This window comes from Emydura macquarii, unplaced genomic scaffold (assembly GCF_026122565.2).
Source record: "Emydura macquarii macquarii isolate MOO-44397 ecotype Brisbane River unplaced genomic scaffold, CSIRO-AGI_Emac_v2 contig_509, whole genome shotgun sequence".
Taxonomy (NCBI): domain Eukaryota; kingdom Metazoa; phylum Chordata; order Testudines; family Chelidae; genus Emydura; species Emydura macquarii.
The window spans coordinates 753,026-775,277 of record NW_027130646.1 but is presented as its reverse complement, the minus strand read 5'-3'; the positions used below and the strand labels follow the sequence as shown (position 1 = coordinate 775,277).

The 22,252-nt window shown below is 54.8% G+C and overlaps 1 protein-coding gene across 4 annotated transcripts in view; it reads right to left on the bottom strand.

Moving 5' to 3' along the window:
- ARAP1 (ArfGAP with RhoGAP domain, ankyrin repeat and PH domain 1) overlaps positions 1-22,252 on the bottom strand; it is a 141,763-nt gene that overhangs the window by 51,205 nt on the left and 68,306 nt on the right. For all 4 annotated transcript variants that reach the window (XM_067539083.1, XM_067539084.1, XM_067539085.1 and 1 more), the window contains 7 exons: positions 20,520-20,671; positions 18,433-18,503; positions 16,680-16,783; positions 8,668-8,835; positions 4,849-4,918; positions 3,860-3,980; positions 2,824-3,029 (listed from right to left, as the gene is read on the bottom strand). In XM_067539083.1, coding sequence (XP_067395184.1) covers positions 2,824-3,029; positions 3,860-3,980; positions 4,849-4,918; positions 8,668-8,835; positions 16,680-16,783; positions 18,433-18,503; positions 20,520-20,671 — 892 coding nt within the window. The remainder of the gene's footprint in view (positions 1-2,823; positions 3,030-3,859; positions 3,981-4,848; positions 4,919-8,667; positions 8,836-16,679; positions 16,784-18,432; positions 18,504-20,519; positions 20,672-22,252) is intronic.

The window sequence follows — 22,252 nt, the reverse complement described above, 5'->3', positions numbered from 1 at the left end:
ACCACCTTTGATACCATCCCAAAAGATGACACACAAGGAGGTTTTCCTTATAAAAAAATGTTACAGTGCAAGGGAAAGGGAACAAGGCTTGTGGTTAAAGGGAAAGCCTTCCTCGATATTTTACATTTCAGATTTAAGCCAATTTAAGTTCAGCACCACTGTGGACACAAGAACAAATGGATATACAATGGCCATCAGGAAGTTTAGATTTGAAATTAGACAAAGGTTTATAACCATCAGAGGAGTGAAGTTCTGGAACAGCCTTCCAAGGGGAGCAGTGGGGGCAAAAACCTAGCTGGTGTCAAAACTGAGCTTGATAAATTTATGGAGGGGATGTTATGATGGGACAGCCTAGTTTGGCAATTGACTGATCTCTGACTACTGGTGGAAGATATGCCAATGACCTGTGAAGGGACGCTAGATGCGGTGGGTTCTGAGTTACTACAGAGAATTCTTTCCGGGGTCTGGCTGGTGAGTCTAGCCCACATGCTCAGGTTTAACTGATCACCATATTTGGGTTCAGGAAGGAATTTTCCCCCAGGGCAGATTGGCAAAGGCCCTGGTGGTTTTTCGCTTTCCTCTGCAGCATGGGGCATGGCTCACTTACTGGTGGATTCTCTGTACCTTAAAGTCTTTAAACCATGATCTGAGGACATTAATAACTCAGTCATAGGTCAGGGGTCTGTTACAGGAGTGGGCAGGTGAGGTTCTGTGGCCGGTGTTGTGCAGGAACTCAGACTAGATGATCCTATTGGTCCCTTCTGACCTTAGAGTCTGAGAGGCTTTAACCGTTTGTTCTTCTTTTCTGTATCTTGAATTAAGGTCACAAAGGGTTTTTATTGGTTTGTTCGCCATGGTACTGAGCAGGACGTCCTTGAGAGGTGTCCGATCCCTAGCGTTGAGAGTGTGCTCCTCCAGGCTCAGCTTCGCTGAGTCGGACCCGTGGTCTGCATGGAGGTTTTCGGTACACTGAAAGCGGAGTTCTGCTGCCAGCTAGGCACGGGAGCCCACGCTACGGGCAGACTCATTCTCAGATACAAAGACACTTTGAAGGCCAACCTCAAAGCACGCAAGACAGACATTAAAACCTGGGAACTCGGTGCACTGGATAGCCCCAGATGAGGGGGGACAGGACCGTGCCATGAGGCCGCGTCCACTTTGAAAGAGCGGCGTGCGAGGTCTTTGCAGGAGGAGAGAGCACGTCCTAAGACCAACCCCTCCCCTCAACGACACCTCCACGTGTAAGACCTGCAGCCGCCTTCGCAAATCCAGGAGTGGACTCGCTGCCCAGGTGAGAAGCCAAACAAATAAATGAACCCAGGAGGTAAGTCAGTCCTGTGGTCGACGCGACGGGCAAATCCATCATCAGAAGCCATCACTCGGCAGGCTGAGGTCTCCACAACCCTTGTTTAAACCTGCGTGACGCTGGGCGGTGACCACGGGGTTCTGCGGATGCCTTTGACTCTTTGGGCCATAGGGTCCCTCTAAATACAAGTGCGAGCAGCGGAGACTGTATGTTCCGACTCTGCCAGACAGGAGTCCAAGCTGAGACGTCCCGACCCAGATCCATATTCCCCCGAGTCCCAGGAGCCTGGCTTAGACCCACCTCTGGATCCTGCCCAGAGCAGTTGTCTCAAAACAGGCGAGGGTCTCAGAGCGGGAAGGGGACGGGGAGTGCAGTGAGCAGAATATGAGAGTTCAGCCCCTGACCACAGTCTGCGCCAGGGCTAGTCTGCAGAGTTCACAGAATCAGAGAAGACGAGGGTTGGGAGGGACCTCAGGAGGTGTCTAGTCCAACCCCTGCTCAAAGCAGGACTAACCTCAGCTACATCATCCCAGCCAGGGCTTTGTCAAGCCGGGCCTTAAAAACCTCTAAGGATGCCACCACCTCCCTAGGTAACCCATTCCAGTGCTTCACCACCCTCCTAGGGAAAAACTTTTTCCTAATGTCCACCCTAGACTTCCCCCACTGCAACTTGAGACCGTTGCTCCTTGTTCTGTCACCTGCCACCATTGAGAACAGCCTAGCTCCAACCTCCCTGGAACCCCCTTTCAGGTAGTTGACGGCTGCTATCAAATCCCCCCTCACTCTTTTCTGCAGACTAAACAAGCCCAGTTCCCTCAAGTGTCAGAGGGGGGAACTCTCCCCTCCTGGTGAGACAGGCCCGAGGGACCGCAAATGGCTGCTGAGAACTCCCACATCCAGTGCAACTTGTGCCCGGGTCCTGCGCCCCTCTCTGCACAGGGGGACTAAATCCCCCGCCTGCTCCCCTGAACGCCTGCTTGGAGGACGGATGGGGCTATGGTGAAAGTGCTGGACCGGCGAGCCGGCTTCGTTTCCTGCTCTGCCCCGACTCCCTGTGTGACCTCCGGCACATCCCTTCATCTGCCTGGCGCCTCCGCTGTCCGTGTGTAACGCGGGGGTGATGAGCCGTCCTTCCCTCGGGCTGTGTCTGCCCCGGCTACTCCCAGTGTAAGCTCTTCGGGGCGCGAACGCTCCCTCTGCAGGTTAGTGCGCGCCCCCAGGCACTCTCAGATGCTTGCTGCTGCTGTTCCGACTGCGAATAATAACCAATTCTCTGGGCAGGCCTGGGGGAAACACCCAGGGAAAGGGCCCAGAGGGAGCGGGTGCCGGGAAGGAGTGAAGCGAGGATGGAGAGACGGAAGAGGGGAAAAGCGTAAAGAGAGGAGGAGGAGAAAGAAGGGAGTTTGGAGCAAGGCTGTGACCCATCCCCTGTCCCCCAGCTGGGGTCTGAGCTGCTCATTTCAATAGGGCCCTTCCCCCTCACCCCCCAGAAGGAGAAAGCCCCTGGAGATCCAGACCTCGGCATTCTTGTACAGGAAAACCTTCTCGCCAGCCACCACCACGTACAGCTTGTTCTTAAAGCCCCGCAGCTCCAGCGGGCCCGACTTGTCCGCCGAGTCCAAGGTGCCGTTGGCCGGCTGGAACAGAGACATCCTATCCGAGCCCTTGGCCTTCCGCTCGTCCACCATCTGCTGGAGGGTCCTCATCCACTCGTTACGATCCGCTGCGGGGCAGAAAGGGCTCGGGGTCAGCTCCTGCCCCACGGTGCCACCCCGCCCCCGGGAGCCTGGCCAAAGCTGGTGCATTGTCGGCACACGCAGGGGCACAAGGGGGGCAGGAGCGTGAGCAGAGCAGCAAGGGCTGGCCACGAAGAGAGGCAGCGCCCCCAAACCCGCTGGGCAGAGAGAGTGTTCTCCGGTGCCCCTCCCGGCTCAGCTCTTCTCGGGGGGAAGAGGGGAAAATTCAGTCACTGCCCCCAAAGCCCTTCGCTGTTTGGGATGCTGGTCCGGGACCGAGCACGACTTGCTGGAAGAAGACAGAGCCCCAGGGTAGCTAACGGAGGACGAAGGGGTGGGGAGGGCACGGTGCCATGACCAGCAGGAGGGAGAGGAATCACTGCAGGGGGGTCAGGGCAGAATAACCAGGAGCAATGGGACCAAAGTGTGTAAAGGGAAATGTCAGCTGACTCCCGGGAAACCTCTCCTGCCAGCGGGGTCTATCGGGCTGCGGAATGGTCTCCCCATGGGGCTGGGGGAAGCACCTGTCCCCGGGGACCTGAGCGAGATACAAGGGAACAGAGAGACCTAGAGCGCCCTTGGCCTTCTCAGCAAAGGCCATCTCGATGCTGGGGGTTTAGTTATTGAACATCTCCCCAAAGCAGCCAAGAGAAACAGGAGCAGCTGCCTCCCTCTTCTCTGCTTCCTTCTCCCCTCCACCCCCCGGATGTGCCCGCCTGCCAGCCCCGGAGAAACCAGCCGCAGCCAGGAGCGACAGGGCAGCCCCGGAGAAACCAGCCACAGCCAGGAGCGACAGGGCAGGGTGCCCCGCACTCACCGTCGCTCTCCGCCCGGAAGGCGAAAGTCCTGTTGTTAGTGATCACCTCGAACTTCTGGTCCCCGATACTGGCCACGCGGGTTATTGAGGTCACCGGAATGAAGCGCTTGGAATACGTGTCCTGCGGCAGAGAGCCATACGGGTCACAACCGCGCACCCAGGGACGCTCACACACCCCATGGGAACACCCATGTGCAAGCCCTGCCTGAGAGGGGGACCCCCCTCATTGTCAGCAGCCATAAACACGAGTCAGGGGAGACCCCTCGGTGTTGTCATTAGCCCCCAGTCTCTTATTTTAGTCCCTCTGCCAGTTGCTATTGGACCTGGTATCCCTATCCCACCCCCTGTACTAAAGCAGTGCACGGGCTTTCCTGTGGGCTGTTCAATTTCTATTGCCTTCCCCACCCCAGAGGTGGCCGCATTTCACACCAACTCCAGCCACGAGGGGAATCCTTGATGAGGAGAATGCCTCGACGGCGCCCATCTGAGTCAGACCAGGACACCACCCCCTGAAGCGCCAGCACTACTCTTTACATCATCCTGGTTCTGGGGGCAGGTCTCCCTTCTACATTCTGACCAGACCGAATACTGCTTAGCTCGTGAGATCTAGAGCATGGCCCAGTTGTGGGAGTCAACTTATTATCACTGCCTGACTGTTGCTAGAAAGCAGAGGGGGACGTGAACCAGCAGAGCAGGTCCAGATCCCTCAAACACTGGGGGAACCTCCAAGCCAAACCTCGCACATCAATCCCCTCCCTAGGGGGAAAGACAAAACTCCCTAGATTAGGTATTTACACAGCCCCGCGGCCGTAGCGTCTGAGCACCACACAATCTTTAGTGCATTTATCCTCCACACAGCAGGGCGGAGCTGTTAGCTCCATCCTACCGATGGGGAACTGAGGCACAGAGAGGCTCAGGCCTCTTGAGGTCACCCAGAAAGTCTGGGGCAGAGCAGGGAATCTCAGAGGCCATCCTTCCTCCCCACTCACCTTTTCGCTGTCAAAATATCGGAGGTAGTCGGCATCTAGCTTCACCCAGCGCTTCTGGTAGATGTACGAGCTGTACAGGGATGGGGAAAGCTTGTTAGCCAGAGGAAAACGGAGGGGTTCCCGCCTGCTCCCGTAGAATTGCCGAGATCAAGGAGATAAGAGGACGGACACTTTATGAACAGCTGCGGGGAGGAGGGGGGATTTTTGCTTCTGCGCTAGTCTGCCCCAAAGGACTTATAATGTACACAGCTGGGCGGCTAGACGGACACACTCAAATACAGGCACATTTTACCCTACCCCCCTGCCCCTCCGCCTAGCTGTTCAAACGCAGGCGGGTCTCTCACAGCACCGTGGCCGTGCTGGAGAAGGGGTCTGCAAGGGGACAGAGCAGCAGCCCCATGGACCAGTTTGGGGTCAGGGAGGGTGTTCCACGTCTGAAGAGGTTCATGGGAGGAGCAGACATGCAGCCTGGAGTGTCCATAGGGCAGCGATACTCAGACTGGGGCTCACAAGCCCCAAGCGGCTCCTTAATGGCCAGGGCCCCTCCCAGGTTTCTGCCGGGGTTCACACCAGGATGTGGCCAGCAGCTGTGCCGGCGGGGAAGGGCAGGAGCTGCTCCAGCCGCAGGTTGTGGGGGGGAAGAGAGGTGGAAGGGAGGACCTGGCCCATGTCTCTGCAGTTCCACACACGGCTGCTGCCTCAGGCACAAAGCCTAGGGACGGAGCAGCCCCGTGCTCTGGGGGGTGAAGGAAGGGGCTGCTGCAGATCCTGCGAGTTCAGGGTGGGAACAGGCTGGAAATCACTCCCTTCCCTCTCCCCAGCGATGTTTAGAACTAAAGTCACCTTTTTATTTTCCCCTTTTATTCGTATTATTGTACCCTAAATATTATGACGTGGCTACGTTTTGTATTCTGGCTATTCTGGCGACCGCTGTACTCTGCGGGGTATGTCGGCCGTATTTTCCGCCACCACTTTGGCCTTGGCCCCCCCCCTGCTGCTACAAAGCGCCGGTGGCCTGGCTGCATACGCCAGTAAAACTCCGCGTGCTTGAATGATTAACCAGTCTCAGCTATTAACTGGTCAGGAGGCTTTTACTACCTTAGTAACCAACTGCAGCTGATAAAACAAAAGCCTGGTCATTCTTTTTGCTCTGAGTGTGTGTGTGTGTATATATATATAAACTAAACATTCCCGTCGTGCTGTTTAAGTTCGACTGTATAATACCGTATTGAACGGAACAATGACTTCACACGACGGTGGCTCATCTGGGTAATGCCGATCGCTAATTTGGCTCCAGAACCCCTGGAGTTGGAGTATCACTGCTTCCGGAGACGGCTCCCACTATCCTTCACCATTCCCCCATCCTCCTCTCACTGTCTTTGCTTGGCCAGCGCTTTCCAAGAGTCAGTGTCACACGGCCCGGACCATCAGAACTCTCCTCAGCCCGGGGCAGTGTAATCGAGTGGCGGGAGGGGTTTTGCCAGTCACTCCCCCTGTGGACTGTTCACCCTCACCCTGGTGCCACCCTGTTCACCCTCACCCTGGTGCCGTTGCACCCAGCTGGTGACTCCAGTCCCTATAACCCCACCTCGGTGCATTGTGAAAGCCGCCTGCCGCTAGCCGCGCGGTGCTTTGCTCCTGTGGCGCTGTGCATTATTTCAGGCCATGGGGAAGGTGACTCTCAGCGGGTCAGTTTCACTGTCTCTTTCTCCTCAGTTTCCCTAACAGGCTCTGTGGGGTCAGATCTGGATGACAGCAGGCGTCAGCCGCAACTGGTTTCCCAGGAATTGTTTAAAGGAAGATGGGTGCTTGTGTTAGGGTTCAGAAACCAGCCCCAGAAGGCAGGGGCCTAAGCTCCGTGGGTGGGGGAAGCCAGCATGACAGGGAGGAAGCAGGCTGCTGCAACAGTCCCATCACCAGAAGACCTTTGAACAGGAAGCTTTATCAGGCAGGGGGCGTAATAAATCAACCTTCTCTTGCAAGCCAAACATACAGCGATCTCTCCCTGTGTCCCACACACAGCAGAGCCTGTATGCAGCCCGGCACCGGCTCCTTCCACGACACCCTCCCTGAACCAGCGCAGTCCCCGCCGTCTCTCCAGACTTCGGCGTGTGCAGGCCGCCGTGGCCTGAGCCCTGAAACACACATCACCGCCGGCCCCAGGCTGCTCCAGCCGCTCCCCATTCACATAGGGTCCCGGCTGAAATCCCACTGCGTGGGTGAGGGTCTCTTCACTCCTTTGTGTCATTCAGGTGGTGCAAAGGGGCGGGAAAGCGGCCACACCTGGCCAGCTGAGGCTTCCCCCGACACAGGAACATGCTCAGTGACAACAAACCCAGTCCGGCCCCAGGGGAAGCAGCACGCTGGGGTAGGAGTGGGACAGAAGGCTTGGCAGCCTATTCTCAGTTAGAGCAAGTTAGAGCAACCCCACGGCTTCTCTCACGAGCTGGGGTCAGCGCTCATACTCCATGAGAATCAGGGAGCCATAACCAGACTTCCCCTGCGGACACCGTCTGTTATGGGTTTTCTCGCACCTTCCTATGAAACAGCCGGTACCATCGGAAGTAGCAGACTGGCTAGACGGACCATGCTCTGAATCAGCATGGCAGCTCCTGGGCTCCCACTGCCCTAACACACAGCGCCCTCCGCAACACACACACACAACCTTCCTCCTCCTCCGGAAAGATCCAGAGTCCCAAAACACACACCCCAGGCTAGTTACTAAGGCCTGGTCTACACTAGAAAATCACGTCCACTCAACTACGCTGCGCAGGGGTGTGAAAAATCCACCGTAGGGAAGCTGGCCGAAGTCCTATGTAGACCGCCCTGGGACTGCCGGAAACATTTTTTCTGTCACCTTGCACTGCTAGGGAAGGTGGATTGCGAACGCCCGTCAGCGTAGTTATCTGGGCAGCTGTAGCATTTCAAGGGCAGATAAGCCCTCAGCCAAGCAAACAGTTCTGTGTTAGATAACAAGCCACTTCACCTTGAATGGTCCCCTAGAATATGTGTTAACTCCCTTACGCTAAACTACCTGTTCCACCTTGTTCTGTGCTGGGACACCCTGAGTTCCCTTCCCAGCCCGGAAGAAGAGCTCTGTGTGGCTTGAAATCTTGTCCCTTTCACCAACACAAGAGGCTGCAATAAAAGGTATTATCTCCCCACCTTGCCTTGCTAATATCCAGGGACCGACATAGCTGGAAACACCCTCCCTCTCCCATGGAGAATCTTCTAACTTCAGAGCGGGGTCCCTTTAATGCTCGCCCAGAGGCTGCTCCCCTCCCCTCGCTGCCCAGCTGACTTACAGTAGCAGAGCCATTTCCTGGCTTGCCATTAATATGCAAACCGACCCAGACAGCGCTGTTGGGTAATCAGCTGGCAGTTTGCAAACGCTCAGCAGTTGCTGATGCTTGGGGTAGGATAGGGAAAACCCTAGTGCTCTGAAACACTGGTATCTCCGCTGCGGAAATTACCCCAGAGCCCTCCACGGAGCGGGGAGGTACTGGATAAAGCAGGAGAACTCTAGCCGAGGGCATGGGGTCTGCCCAAACTCTGCCCGACCAGCAAGGGCTCGAGTGGCAGCTTGCCAGCAGCCTGAGGGCTGCACCGAGTTTGTCTGTCCTCTTTAACACGGCCAGGTAGCCTGTTCGGACTACAGACCCCACCGGGCCAGCTCCATCCCAGCGATCACGGCCAGAAATGAGGGGAGACTGCAGGTTCTGGGGGTTACCTTCCTCTCTAGGCACTGACAGGCTGAGGGCGGGGGGAGCCCAGGTCACAGCCAGTCTCCCAGGCCGAGCCCTTCGGAGCATTACTCACCCTTGGGGAGGGTTCTTGTCCAGCCACCCGGCTTTCATGACGGGCAAGAGCTGGGCGGGGGCGTCCAACCCCTCCACGCTGCCGCTGTGCATGCTGGAGCCGCTGGAGGACAGAGCGCGGCTGGACTGCAGCGTGCTCAGGCCGTAGTCAGTCCAACAGCCGCTGTCGCTGAGGGCAGGAGCGAAAGGGGAAGCGCGGTTAGGAGAGGCCCCGTTAACCACGGGGCTAACAGCCCAGAAGGTCTGCCCCGCTTTGATTTGCCTATCGCCCTCCGCTCTCCGGCACGGCCTGTCCCCGCTCCAGTGTCCGAGATACAGCACCCTCCTTCCCCCTCGGGAGCATGGCCGGCTAAAGGGCTTCGTGCTCGCTCGGCCCAAGCGACCCTTCCTCATCAGACATGCACGCGCCTCTCTGTCACGCACAGACTTTGCCCGCGCTCCTTGTCCTGGGGATAATGGATTACCAAGGGGCTGGCGAAAAGCAGCGGTGCCGGCTGGGGGGCAGGGACAGGACCTGCATGAAGGCCACCAGGGAGCCAGCTGTCTCTAGTCGATCTTCAACGGCGGGCACTCAGAATTCATTGCCCTGCGACCTGAAATGCTCTGTTTATCCCCAGGCCACAGGCCCCCCCACGCCCCAGGCAGGTCTTGATCATTGCCGAGGCTACGGACAAGGGGACAGTCGCAACAGCGGCTTTTGAAGTTCCTTCACTAGACGGGACAGGCCCAGCCAGCTCCCCGCATGCCTGGATCACCCAACAACCCTGGGGCACTGTCCGTGCATGGGCTTGGACCCGGGAGCTGGCCCTGAACTTCTCCTTCCCCCATTGCCAACCTGCCTGGCCTATGGGCCAGAGCCCTTCGGTGGCGACTTTTCTCCTCATAGACCTAGAGAGCAGCTATTCCAAACAGCTAGAGTGTTGGTTAGCCGCTGGCCCTAGCTAGACCCGCCACTTCCATAAATACATCCACCTCCCCGCCTCCCGCCTTCCCCCTGATCCGAAGCCCTTTGAAGTCAAGGGGCAGACTCCCATTGACTTCAGTCAGGCTTTGGTCCGGCCCATTCCCTTCAACGGACCAGCCCAGACACCTGACCCCAGACTTCCAAATCCAGCCCCAGACCTTGCAGCCTGCGCTCAGTTCTAGATGGACATGGGACACGCGGACAGACACCCCAAAGGGATTTACTCTTGGAAATTATTTCCTTCTCTTTAAATGCTTAGCCACAGGGATACCAAGTTATTTATAATTGCAGAGAACACCCACAAATGGTTTCACAGCTAAATCCAGCCAGCAAATAAATTACTTGGTATTTAATGGTGAGAAATTGCCCTCAGTTGCTCATCAAGACCACAAATTACTCGGGCAATGGGAAGTTATTTTACTACCTTTAGTGATACCAGCTGCTCTCCGTATATAACAATATATATATAACGTATATATCTCCTCTGGCTGTGGTTTGCAGTGTATCGGTTGGAGAGAGGCAGTGTGGTCTAGTGGGCAGGGCAATGGACGCAGGATTTCTGCAGCATGGCCTAGAAGACACATCGCCCCTCTGTGCCCTCAGTACTATGGGGACAGAGGCATGACCCTACTCTGCAAAGCACTTGGAGACCGTGGGGCAGAGCAGGCATCCTAACCACTGGGCCAGCCCTCCCCTTAAGGAAAGGGAGACGACAGACACAGATTGTTAACCGGGGTCAATTTCCCTGGGACAATGTGGACACCGATGGCTGTCCCCACCCATCCGGCGCTACCCATGCTTTCTCCCCCGTGCAGACCTCCTGTGAGCCCCATTTACTCTGCACAGCACAACACCAGCAGAGCAAGCTGCGGTTTTCATTTTCACCAGTGGCGGAGACGGCTTTTTTGCAGTATTGACGCAGGTCCAGTAAGAATTCCGGGGCCAACGTGGAAACCTCTCTGTCCTAGGGCTTGTCTACACAGGGAGACTCAGGCCTGCTCCACACGCCAAAGTTAGATCGATGCAAGGCAGCTTCCGCCCAGGGGCGAAGGAAACTGGAAGCCTCCTTCCTCTTTAAAGCCCCACACATTTTTGACATTCCTTTTTCTCACTGCCTGGCTTGGTAAGCACCCCTAGCCGCTCTCCATTGCTGAGTGCAACTCGCCAGCTGACCACGCCGGCTACACGCTTCAGTCACGCTCCTGCTGGGTGTAGACAGGAGACATTGGATCTCATGGGTCTGTGGGGAGAAGAGGCTGTGCAGGCGAAGCTCTGATCCAGCCGTAGAAATGCCGGCACCCACCAGCAGATTGCTTGGGGGATGCAGGAGAAGGCCGATGCCAGGGGCCAGCAGCAGCGCCGCGTGAAAGCCAAGGAGTTGCGGCAGGCAGACCAGAAGGCCGAGGAGGCCAACCATCGATCTGGTGCCAAGCGGCTGAGTGGCCACGTTTACAAAAAGCTGCAGGCCATCCTCAGCAGAGACCCCACCACCACCATGGGTGCCTCTGAGAAGCCCAAGCCAGAGGAGGAGGTGGTGGATGAGGAAGAGGAGGAGTAGGGGAGACAGGCGACTGGGGGACCCAGCTGCACAGTGAGGCAGGACCACAGTCCAGCGAGCTCAGTGCAAGGGAAAGAACCTCGGCAAGTGTGTAGATATTTTTTCAGTTACAGGGACGCTTCCCCCCGCCCCTTCCCCAAAGCAGCAGGACACAGCTTTCGACTTATTAACGCACTGGTGCTAGATGCGGTAGTGGGACAACCCAGAGAGGCAAAGTTGCTATCTGCTTTTCTCTCCCTTCAATCCCCCGGAGAGCTCTCGATGATGCGCCCGTGGGTGTGCTCTGCTGTCCTCTGCCGCAGGTTTCCAGGGAGGGCGGCCTTCTTTCTTCCTCCGCGACAGGACACTCTCCCACGCCGCTCAGCGATAACTCCAGCAGGCACCACTGCGGCGCACAGGCTCGCAGCACGCAGGCGTGGGTGGCTTCCAGGCGCCAGCAGCAGCTGCGCTCGCTCTGCCTTTGTGACCTTCAGGAGGGAGATAGCAGCCAAAATCAGCACCGCCAGTGGAAACAAGCGCCAGCATTCGGTGCCTTTGCCCTCTTCTAGCATCCTACGACCAAGCAATTCCCTCCTCGTTTCCCCATCCCCCGGCAAGCCGGACTCCCCACGGCTGGTGCTGCGACTGGTACATGGGCATGCAACCCCAAGCAGAAGACAGAATGTAGAGTTTAAAACTTTCGGGGAGCGAGAGGCGTGAGCTCCGCATCTCAAGTTTCTGCAGTGAATACGCAGACAGTGGTACCGCCGTGTGTTTTATCTGCAGCGGCTGCTATTGCGGCCTTCGGGGTCTGCCCCGCCACACACCTGAGCCGTATAAGGGGGAGAAAGAAGAGGACTCGGGATGAGATGTCCAGTGAGATCCTACAGGCCTGTGCTGCATCGGCCCGCGAGCACAGGAGATAGAGATAGAGCAGATAGAGACAGAAGAGTGTGGAGAGGAGAAAGACCCAGGAGTCCGGCAGGAAAAGGAGGGAGAGGCACCAGGACGTAATGGGACTTCTCAGGCAGCAAACACGGATGCTGCAGACTCCAATGGTCCCGAGCTCACCTCCCTCTGCAGCCTGTTGAGAACTCAGTATCGAGACCTCCCTAGACCCCCCCTCCACGTTTCACACGGCATCAGAGGTCAGTGCACTACCCCTGCCAACGGAGACGTTACAGACAACCCCAGCTTCACACACGCTGACCTTTGACGACCACGGTTGGTGTACGTGCTGCAGAAATGGACATGAACGTTCTTTCCTCTCCACAAGTCCTGCTCTGGTCATTTATTAAGTTTGATTACGTTTTTAATGGGTTGGTTTTAAAAACTGCACTCTTTTTTTGCCCTGATTTTGTTACTGAATACATTTCTATTATTTGAAACATCATCTTTACCAGCTCACAACCTACACTGCTGAGTGCTCGGCGGTTCGGAAAGCAACCAATTACCTGCGCAGTGTGGCTCAACTCACAGGATCATTCACACACAAAATTAACGTGCACTGATGATATTATATTGCTACATAAGCAGGACGAGGCAGAGCACATTACAACACCACACACTACTCTGGCTCACTGTTAAAATACTCTTTCAAAGCCGCTCTGAGCCATAAAGCTCCACGTTGAGCTCTTCTAATAGCCCTAGTATCTAGCTGTTCAAACTCAGAAGCCAGCTGCTCCAGCTCTGCACTCCACTCAGACGGAAACTATTCCCTCTTTGCTTCCCGGATATTGTGCAGGATACAGCAGGCAGCAATAACCATTGGGATATTTTTCTCACTGGGGTCCAATCTTGTCGGCAAACAACGCCAGCAACCCTTCAGGCGAACAAAGTCCCATTCAGCTGTCATTCTGCACCTGCGGAGCCTGTAGTTGAATAGTTCCTTGATGCTGTCGAGGGGGCCGGAGTATACCTTCAGAAGCCGGAGGAGCAAGAGGCAGGCTGGGTCCCCTTGGTCCACTATTGGCATTTCAATATTCCCAGTGGCAATCTGCTGGTCGGGAAAGAAAGTCCCCACTTGTAGCTTTCTGAACAGGGCTGTGTTTCTTAAAAATGTGAGCGTCATGCATCTTGTAGGCCCAAAGCTTGATTCTGTTGTACTGATTCTATGTGAAATACCCTTATTCTTTTGGTACATGACAAACCACCACTGCAGTCTCTGTGAGGCTTTGCATTTTGGGCATGTAGGGTGATCTGTTCACTATTACTGAGGTTGTTTTGAAACCACCATCTGCTTGACCGAAACAAACATTTGGTCATTGATTATTCTGTTCGTAAAGTTACCAAAGATCATTCTGTGAAACTGTTGCTATTGTTGAAGTACACACCTTTTAAGGTCGCTGCTTACAGTAACACCAGCAAATGTTCCGAAACGGAAAGATTCAATGTTCAATGAGGATGTTTTGCAATAGGAGTGAATGTTCTCGATAAAAAGAAATGTTATTGTTTCTGAAGGACACTTGTGTCTTCCAGTTACAAGTTTTAAGTAAATGTTAAGAGATCAGGGTGTGAATAGATGAATGAGTGACATGTGCATATGAGACCAGGGAGTGACGGGAAAAGACGCCGGCCTCGGATGTTCAAGGAAGTGAAGACAAAAATTTTTATCCAGATGGCTGAAGACTGCCCAGCCTGATGACCCTGGGATCCACCTCGAAGAACGAGAACAAGATGGACTGTGATAGATGATAAAAATGGTCATGCTTGCAAAATATGGGTGATTAATAATCAAACCAGGATGCAGATGCAGCATGACAAAGCATGACATAAGGGGACGAAAAGATGAGGACTTTGGGTTTGGTTCTACAATCATCCTCCAGGAGCATCGGTGCGCACCAGCAGATCCCTGCTCTGTCCCTTAGCCACCTGGCCCAGGGACTAACACAAACAACTGAGGCTGGTAACTATACTTCATCTTTGTGAAACCTTGTGTGTGTGTGTGAAAGTGTGCAGGCAATTGCTTTTTGAAATTTTAGTATGGCAGGAGGCAATTAATGGGTCTTGCACATGAGGACGGCCCCCATGGCGGATTTCCCAACTCCAAACCGATTCCTAGCTGATCTGGTACTGCAAGTTGCCACAGTGCAATTGCCACTCGTTTCTCCACCGTCGGTGCAGGTCTCAGTTTGGTGTCCCTGCGCCGGTCAGCTGGGCCGAGCTCGGCTCACGGAGCTAGGAAGGTAGCCTTGGCCATCGGAAAGTTCTGCAGCCACCGTCCGTCATCCCAAACCTGCATTACAATGAGACCCCAGCTGTCAGTGCTTATTTCTCGGGCCCAGAAGCAGTGCTCCACTGTCTGCAGCTGCTCCGGGAAGGCCACCAACAACCTCGGAAGGGTTCTCATTATGTCCCACAGCAATCTGTTGTCCAAGAAATTGTCATGGTCCCTGCTCATTTGGATCTTCTTGCGGCTCTGGAAATACTCCAGGATCATCCGTCCTGTGCTTGCGGCGCTCATAACAACAATGCAGAGCTCCGCTTTTTGAAGGAAGGCGCAAAAATTATGGGATACAGACACCATTATGGGATGGAGACAGTTGCAAACCAAGAAGCTGACCCCATGCTCCAATCACCCCTGTGCAACTAATTTCGGTCCCATCATGCATTGCCAAGACTTCCCAAAAGACAGAACGTGGGATGGTGGCAAGTTGCAGAGTGAGATGCCAACCCATAGGGCGCTGCACGTTGCACTCCAGGAGAGGACACGCACCGCTGACACAAGGAGCCACGTATGCACGCAGACAAACAATGTACCGACTGTGGCGGCTGTACACCAACAGTCGGCATACGTTCGTAGCGTACACACGGCCTGAGGAAAATGAATCCATATTAACTAAAGGTGTGAATGTAAAGTGGCTTGGTTAAGCAGTGTTCAATCCTTGTGCAGGTGCTCTGACTCTGAACTGAAGTGGCCTTAATTCGGTTTAGCTTAATTCACTTCCAAAGTGAATTAAATTAAACCACATTAAAGAGAACAGGAGAGCTAACAAGTTCGGTAGCAAGAGCCAGTGAGCTGCTTTGGTCTCTCCTGGCTGGTCTCAGTACGAGCAGAGATGCTTCGAGAAAAGATGGCATCCCGGCAACAGGCTTCCCCCACCCCCTCTTGGCTCCCAATGAGTCATTCTCCGCCCAGCACCGGAGGCTTGCGCACCCTTCCCTTCTTCCGCGAAGCCCAGTGCCCCAACCCTCTGCGGCGGGCTACACCCAGCCGAGAACCACAAGGAGGCAGCCTGACATCAGGGCACCATCCAGGCCTCCCCAGTTGGCTAGTCCCCTCTGGGGCCAGGCCTGGGAAACGAGGCAGGGCAAGAGAACAGCACAGAGCGGGCAGCACTTCGCTGTTTGCAGGCTGCAAACGAGGCCGTGAGGCTCCCTTCGAATGCTGGCCAGGGCTTCTGCTGCCCCTCTGTTCGGATCTGCTGAACGGGCAGTCAGGAACCTGAGCCTGTCCCAATAGGGAAGGTGACCGGCTCTGAGCTGCTCGGGGTTAGGAGAGTCTGCAGAGGCCAGCACAGAGACCGGCACAGTGGTGGACGCCATGGCAATCCCCGTGGTGGAACGGGCCAAAGCCAGGGCGGTCCTGCAGGTAAAATCAAATGCAAAGGGCCAGATCCTGCTCTCAGCAATGCCAGCGTCAATCCAGAGTCGCTCCACTCCCTTCAGAGGGGTGGCTCCCGATTTACACCAGCATCACTCATCGTGGGGTCTGGCCCAAAGGAATCCGTACAACAAGCTCAGGTGACAAATGAGGTGCTTTTCACAGAACCAGAGAAGATGGGGATTGGAAGGGACCTCAGGAGGTGTCTAGTCCAACCCCCTGCTCAAAGCAGGACCAACCTCAGCTAAACCATCCCAGCCAGGGCTTTGTCAAGCCGAGCCTTGAAAACCTCTAAGGATGGAGATTCCAGCACCTCCCTAGGTAACCCATTCCAGTGCTTCACCACCTGCCTAGGGAAAAAGTTTATCTTAATGTCCAACCTAGACCTCCCCCACTGCAACTTGAGACCATTGCTCCTTGTTCTGTCATCTGCCACCACTGAGAACAGCCCAGCTCCATCCTCCCTGGAACCCCCTTTCAGGTAGTTAAAGGCTGCTATCAAATCCCCCCTCATTCTTCTCTTCTGCAGACTAAACAAGCCCAGTTCCCTCAGCCTCTCCTCATAAATCATGTGCTCCAGCCCCTTAATTTGCAAACATCATCTGTAATCTGCGAACTTCCGGAGGGTGCGATCCACTCCATCCTCCAGATCATTAATGAAGATGTTGAACAAAACCGGCCCCAGGACCGACCCCGGGCGCTTTAAAGTAACCAAGGATCTGTCAGCCCAGGCTAGATCTCCCAGGGCCTGCCTGTGCAACGCCCAGCCCCGCTTCCCTTCTGATGCTGCTGTCAGGCACCGGACCGGTCCCTCCCTGGCTCCACAATTCCCCACCCTGGGAGCAGCGGAGAAGGGGGCAGAGCACAGGCGCACACGCAAGGGGAGGGGACGGTAGACACGGTCCCTACTTGGCAGGCGGCTGGTAATAGTCTTCGATGAGCTCGTCCTCACTGAAGAGGCTGTTGAGTCTCTCCGGGCACGGCCGCCGCCCCCTCATGGCTTCAGCATCGTCCTGCAGAGACAGAGACGGGGACAGGCAGCGTGAGGCGCAGCTGCCCTTTCTGTTTCTGGCTCCCTGCTGCTGGAGTGCGTGACGGGCGAGGGTGAGTCCTGCGCTTGGTGAGCTGCGCCAGAGCGCCCGAGGGGCCGCTGGGGGACTAGTCGGCCCGCAGGGCGAGGGGCAGAGAGGAGACAGCCCCACCCCTGCGCATGGGCATGCACGGGCAGGCACACCCCTCCCAGCCAGCCCTTCGGACACACAACGCGGGGGAATCCACCCAGAGAGAGATGGTGCACGCCACGGGTTCACGGGTCGCCTCCGGGAGTTTGCTCCCTTCCATGCAGTGAATTTGGTGCTAAGGACAAGCCAGGCCGAGGAGAGGCAGAGGATGTGCCAGCTTCTCCCACACCCTCCTGACCTGCAGCCCCCTTTCTCGGCCAGTCCTGGGTCCCCACCCAGCTCCGCCAATACGCCCCACGCCCGACTTGCAGCGCCTCCTGCTGTTCCAGTCCTGGGCCGCTCTCTGACCGAGAAGGCCAGTCGTACTAGGCTGTGGGAACGGGTGGCGACGGACCTAGCTGGAGACCAGACTCTTGGCATGAGCCCCCCCCGAGAGGAAAGTCCAGTGCCTGTAATAAGGGCCTCCCTCCATCTCCTGCCTCTCCTGCCCCTGCCCATGCCTCTCACCAATCTCAGCAAAGCATGCCCTGCCCCCGTGGTACAAGGAAGTGCAGCCGGGGGGGTGGAGGTCAGGGGGGCTGTGGGCCCTTTATTCCCAGCAATCAGAATTGCTGCATCGTCGGGTTTTGGCGAGAAGTTCTGCATTTCCCCTCTGGCAGAGAGGATCATGCACACACACACACACACACACACACACACACACAAAAGCAGCCCAGCTCAGCACAAATGCCCTCCACACCACCCTACCTCCCGCCACAGACCGAGGGTTCTGACACCCAGAGGCAGCTCACACTGAATCGAGGGTGCAGCCATTCAGAAGGAAGCTAGGCCCAGATGCTCAGAGGGGTTCGTGCTCCTCTCACTGGGACAGGCTCTGGGAGCCTGGGACCCCCTCGGCACTGCCTCTGATTTGCAACTCAAGAGCCCCTGGGGCCGGCATTGGCACAGACAGAATTGAAACTTGTCTCTGTGAATCAGTCGCAGCCAGTCAAGGGTAGAACTGGGCCACGGGCTTGCTAAAGTCGCCCCCGAGAGCAGCATTTCAGCTGCCAGGTCCCAAGAGCATCCCAAACGCCCTTCAAGTCCTAACTCACCCAGTCACTGGCAGGAGTATTAGATAGGCATTAACCCCCGTACCAAAGACAAAATCTGAGTCATGATGTTTTACCCCTACAGTTTCAATTAGAAACATGTTCAACTAACGTGTTGTGCAGCGTTGCTGTGTGCCGTTAACAGCTGCTGTGCTCCACACCAGAGCTGGTTGCATTTCAGCAGTGAGTGTCCAAGCCCTGAATGGCACGGTATGAAGTTAATGATATCTTCTGATTTTTTCCACCCCTCCCCTCTTTTCCATACAATGCTGGGGCTATTTTCTCTCTTATTGTGTTTTAAAACTGAAGGCAGGACAGACAGACAGACCAGCCGACCCGCTGATAGAGAGCTGGAAAGCCCAGACACCCTGCGCAGTATTTTTAGCCAACCTTGTCATTCATTTCTCCTGCTGGAGCAGCTAATTCCTCCTCCCATGGGGGTTCTTCATAGTCAGAGTTGTCTGTGAAAAGATACAAAGGGAGGCTGAGAAACATGGTTCTTTCAAAGGGGGTTCAGGGAACAGGCACCCCGAGATCGCTGTGCTCCCGTCCACCACTTGGGTAGGCCTGCCCCTGCACCCAGTCAGCCAGTAACACAGCTCTCTCAGCAAGAGGCAACATCCTCCAAGAAGTAGGGCACCAGAATGGGAGTCAGGTGATCTGGGCCCCCTTGCTGGCTCTGCTACAGTTGCCCTGGGTGACCCTGGCCCAGTCACTTCCCCTCTCTGTGTCTCAATTTCCTCATCTGTAAAATGAAGCTAATTTTGTCGAGCACACCAAGAGCCTTCCATGGAAGACACCAGAGAAGGACAAAAGCTCTCTAGGAACGGCTTCTGAAATTCACGCCATACGACAGCTCTGTCATCCGGCACTCACTGCCCTTTGCTGTCTCGCTGTGCGCTGCTGTTATCCCACGGCAGCCTAAGCATGCAGGGCACTGTACACGTCACAGAAACGTCAGGCTGGAAGGGACCTTGAGAGGTTCGCATTTCCAGCCCCCGGTGCTGAGGCAGGGCCAAGGAAACCTAGACCAGCCCTGACAGGTGTTTGTCCAACCTGCTCTTAGAAACCTCCAGTGACCGGGATCCCACAACCTTTGGAGCTGTTCCAGAGCTTAGCTACCCTTCGAGTTACAAAGGTTTTCCTAATATCTGACCTAAATCTCACTCGCTGCACATTAAGCCCATCACTTCTTGTTCTGCTTCCATGGAGAACAATTGCTCGCTATCCCCTTTAGAACAGCCCTTAACAGTTTTGAAGACAGTTTTCAGGTCCCCCCCGTCTTCTTTTCTCAGGACCAAACGTGCCCGCTTTTTTTTAACCTTGCCTCACAAGTCAGGTTCTCTAACCCTTGGATCATTTTTGTTGTTCTTCTCTGGACTCCCTCCAATTTGTCCACATCCTTCTAAAGCCCGGCGCCCAGAACCGGACATGCATCATTTGAATCTCTCTCCCGAGAGCCGGGACCTGAAACCGGTGGGCGTTTTGTCCGAGGACTGCAGGATTGGAGCCCAAATCAGCCGGAGCACAGCGAAGGAATGACAGACAGCCATCACGCAGGCAAGGTTACGGAAGGACAAGATTTACAGAACGAGACCATGAGAAAGGGCTGTGGTATAACCCGTGGGTTCCTTTTTTTTTTTTTCCCCCCTTCCGTCCAGACGGGTTTGTGGTTCTACAGTGATTTTGAAGAGCATTTTTTCTTTGGTAATGTGCTGAGCTGAAGTTGGATGGAGCATTGAAAACAGGGCTGGCGTTGCAGGGAGAAATCACAAGTGGTTACAGCTCCTGGGTGCCAGCACTAGTCATCCAGAGTTTTGCAATGATTCAGAGGCTCCATTCAGAAACCGGAGGGAGGTAAGAGCCAAGGGCGAAAAACAAAAACAGGCCGTTTATTTAACCTTGATAAAGAACAAGATCTACAGGAACCAGGGTGCCAATCGTCAGCGTGAAATGCTCCTATGTGGTCATCCGGATTAAAGAGGCAGGTGTGCCTGATTTCTGGCAAAGCTAATGACATAGGAGGTTATTACAGTATCAAATCTGTGCTTTAGTAAGACAGCCAGGCCTTGTCTCCCCCAGTATCCCAGCCTCTGAAGCAGACTTTCTCCTGAGAACTTGGGATAATCGAGGCTGGAAAATAACCCCCTGATTTATTTCTTTTTTAAACACTCAGAGCAGGAAGTGCTATTTAGACTGGAGCCTTCGAGCGAATGAGCTGAAAAACCAAAGCCCTGACCACCTGCGGTCCTGCAAGATCCCGTGGCTATCTTTCCACGAGCCGGGGCGCGCACGTCAGAGTGTGCAAAGGGTTTCAGTGAGGCCACATAACAGTGCGAGGTGTGATTGTCGCACCCATCGGCAGACCCGAGGCTAGCCTGGACTGAGATAAAAACAGCAGGGTAGCCGCTGGGGCCTGGCCAGCGTCACCGGTGGAATCCTTGAGACGGGGCCGGTTAACCTTGGCACACACTCACCAAACTCCGGCTGGAAGGTATTGGCTGGTCGGAAAGGCAATTCGGGGGGGCTCTGCTGCTGCTGTGGTTTCACCCGGGGAAGGACAGCAGGCAGAGGGGGTGGGATGTGAGGCGCTGTCTCTGGGGCTTGGGATTCCTCTCTGGCAGGAAAGCTGCAAAGAAAAAGAAAGATCCCATGTTAACTCGGTCCCACGCCTTCCCAGAATCCCCATCCTTTCCTTCTCTTCATGGCTGCCTTAAAAACATCGGGCCAGCTCCATCACTGATGTCAGCAGATATCCGGACACACTCCACTGAAGTCAAAGGAGCAACACCGGATTTGCACTGGCATAACGGAGATTAGAATCAGGGCCTTTGCGTCGAGCAAAAGCCAAGCAGCCAGGTGGGGTCAGTCGATGGTATTACAGAGGTATCTCCGTGCTGTTGGAGTCACCTCCCGACACAGACTTCCAAGTGCGCTTCAAGGACAAAGGATATATAAAAGTCAAATTGCAGACAGCTGGGACTGCCCCTGTCCTCTCTGCTAACCACCAGCAAAATCCACCTCCACCGGCTATGGACGACCACCAAGAGCCAGGTCAAATACCACATTCAGCACACAGCAGGAACGCTCCAGGGTGGGAAATGAGCTGCCAGTGCCCCTGCCCCCCCCACTTCCTGTTCATCTGACCTGCTGCCCCATCACAGAGCCACAGAAATGTCGGGCTGGAAAGGATCTCGAGAGGTCCCCAAGTCCATCCCCCTGCACTGAGGCAGGGCCAAGGAAACTGAGACCAGCCCTAGCAGGGGTTTGTCCTGCCTGTTCTTAAAAACCTCCCGTGACGGGGAGTCTACAACCTCCCTTGGAAGCCTGGTCCAGAGCTTAGCTACCCTGAGAGTTTTTCCTAATATCTGACCTAGATCTCCCTTGCTGCCCATTAAGTCCATTACTTCTTGTCCGACCTTCAGTGGACGTGGAGAACAATTGATCCCCTCCCTCTGTATAACAGCCCTTCACAGTTCTGAAGACTGTTATCAGGTCCCCCCACAGTCTTCTTTTCTCAAGACTAAACATGGCCCACCTTTTTTTAACCTTTCCTCACAGGTCAAGTTCTCTAAAGCTTTAATCATTTTTGTTCTCCTCTGAACTCTCTTCACTTTGTCCACATCTTTCCAGGGCTGAACAGAGGAGGACAATTATCTCCCATGTCTTACGTACAACAAACCTGTTCATACACCCCAGAAAGATATTAGCCTTTTTTGCAACTGCATTACGGTGTTGATTCGCATTCAATTTCTGTTCCACAATAACCTCCCAGATCCTTTTCAGCAGGACTTCCGCCGTGTCTGTTATTCCCCATTTTGTAAGTATGAGTTTGTTTTGTCCTTCCTAAGTGAAGTACTTCGCATGTGTCTTTATTGCACTTCAACTTGTCGATTTCAGACCAATTCTCTAATTTTCAAGGCCATTTTGAATTCTCGTCCTGTCCTACCAAAGTGCTGGCAACCCCTCCCAGCTGGGTGTCCTCTGCAAATTTTATACGCTTCACTCCATTATCCAAGTCAGTAATGAAAATATTGAATAGCACTGGACCCAGAACAGACCCCCCTCACAGATACACGCTCCCAATTTGACAGCGAATCATTGTTATCAACTCTTTGAGTACAGTTTTTCATCCAGTCATGCACCCACTTTATAGTAATTTAATCTAGATCGTATTTCTCTAGTTTGCCTATGAGAACGTCACATGGGA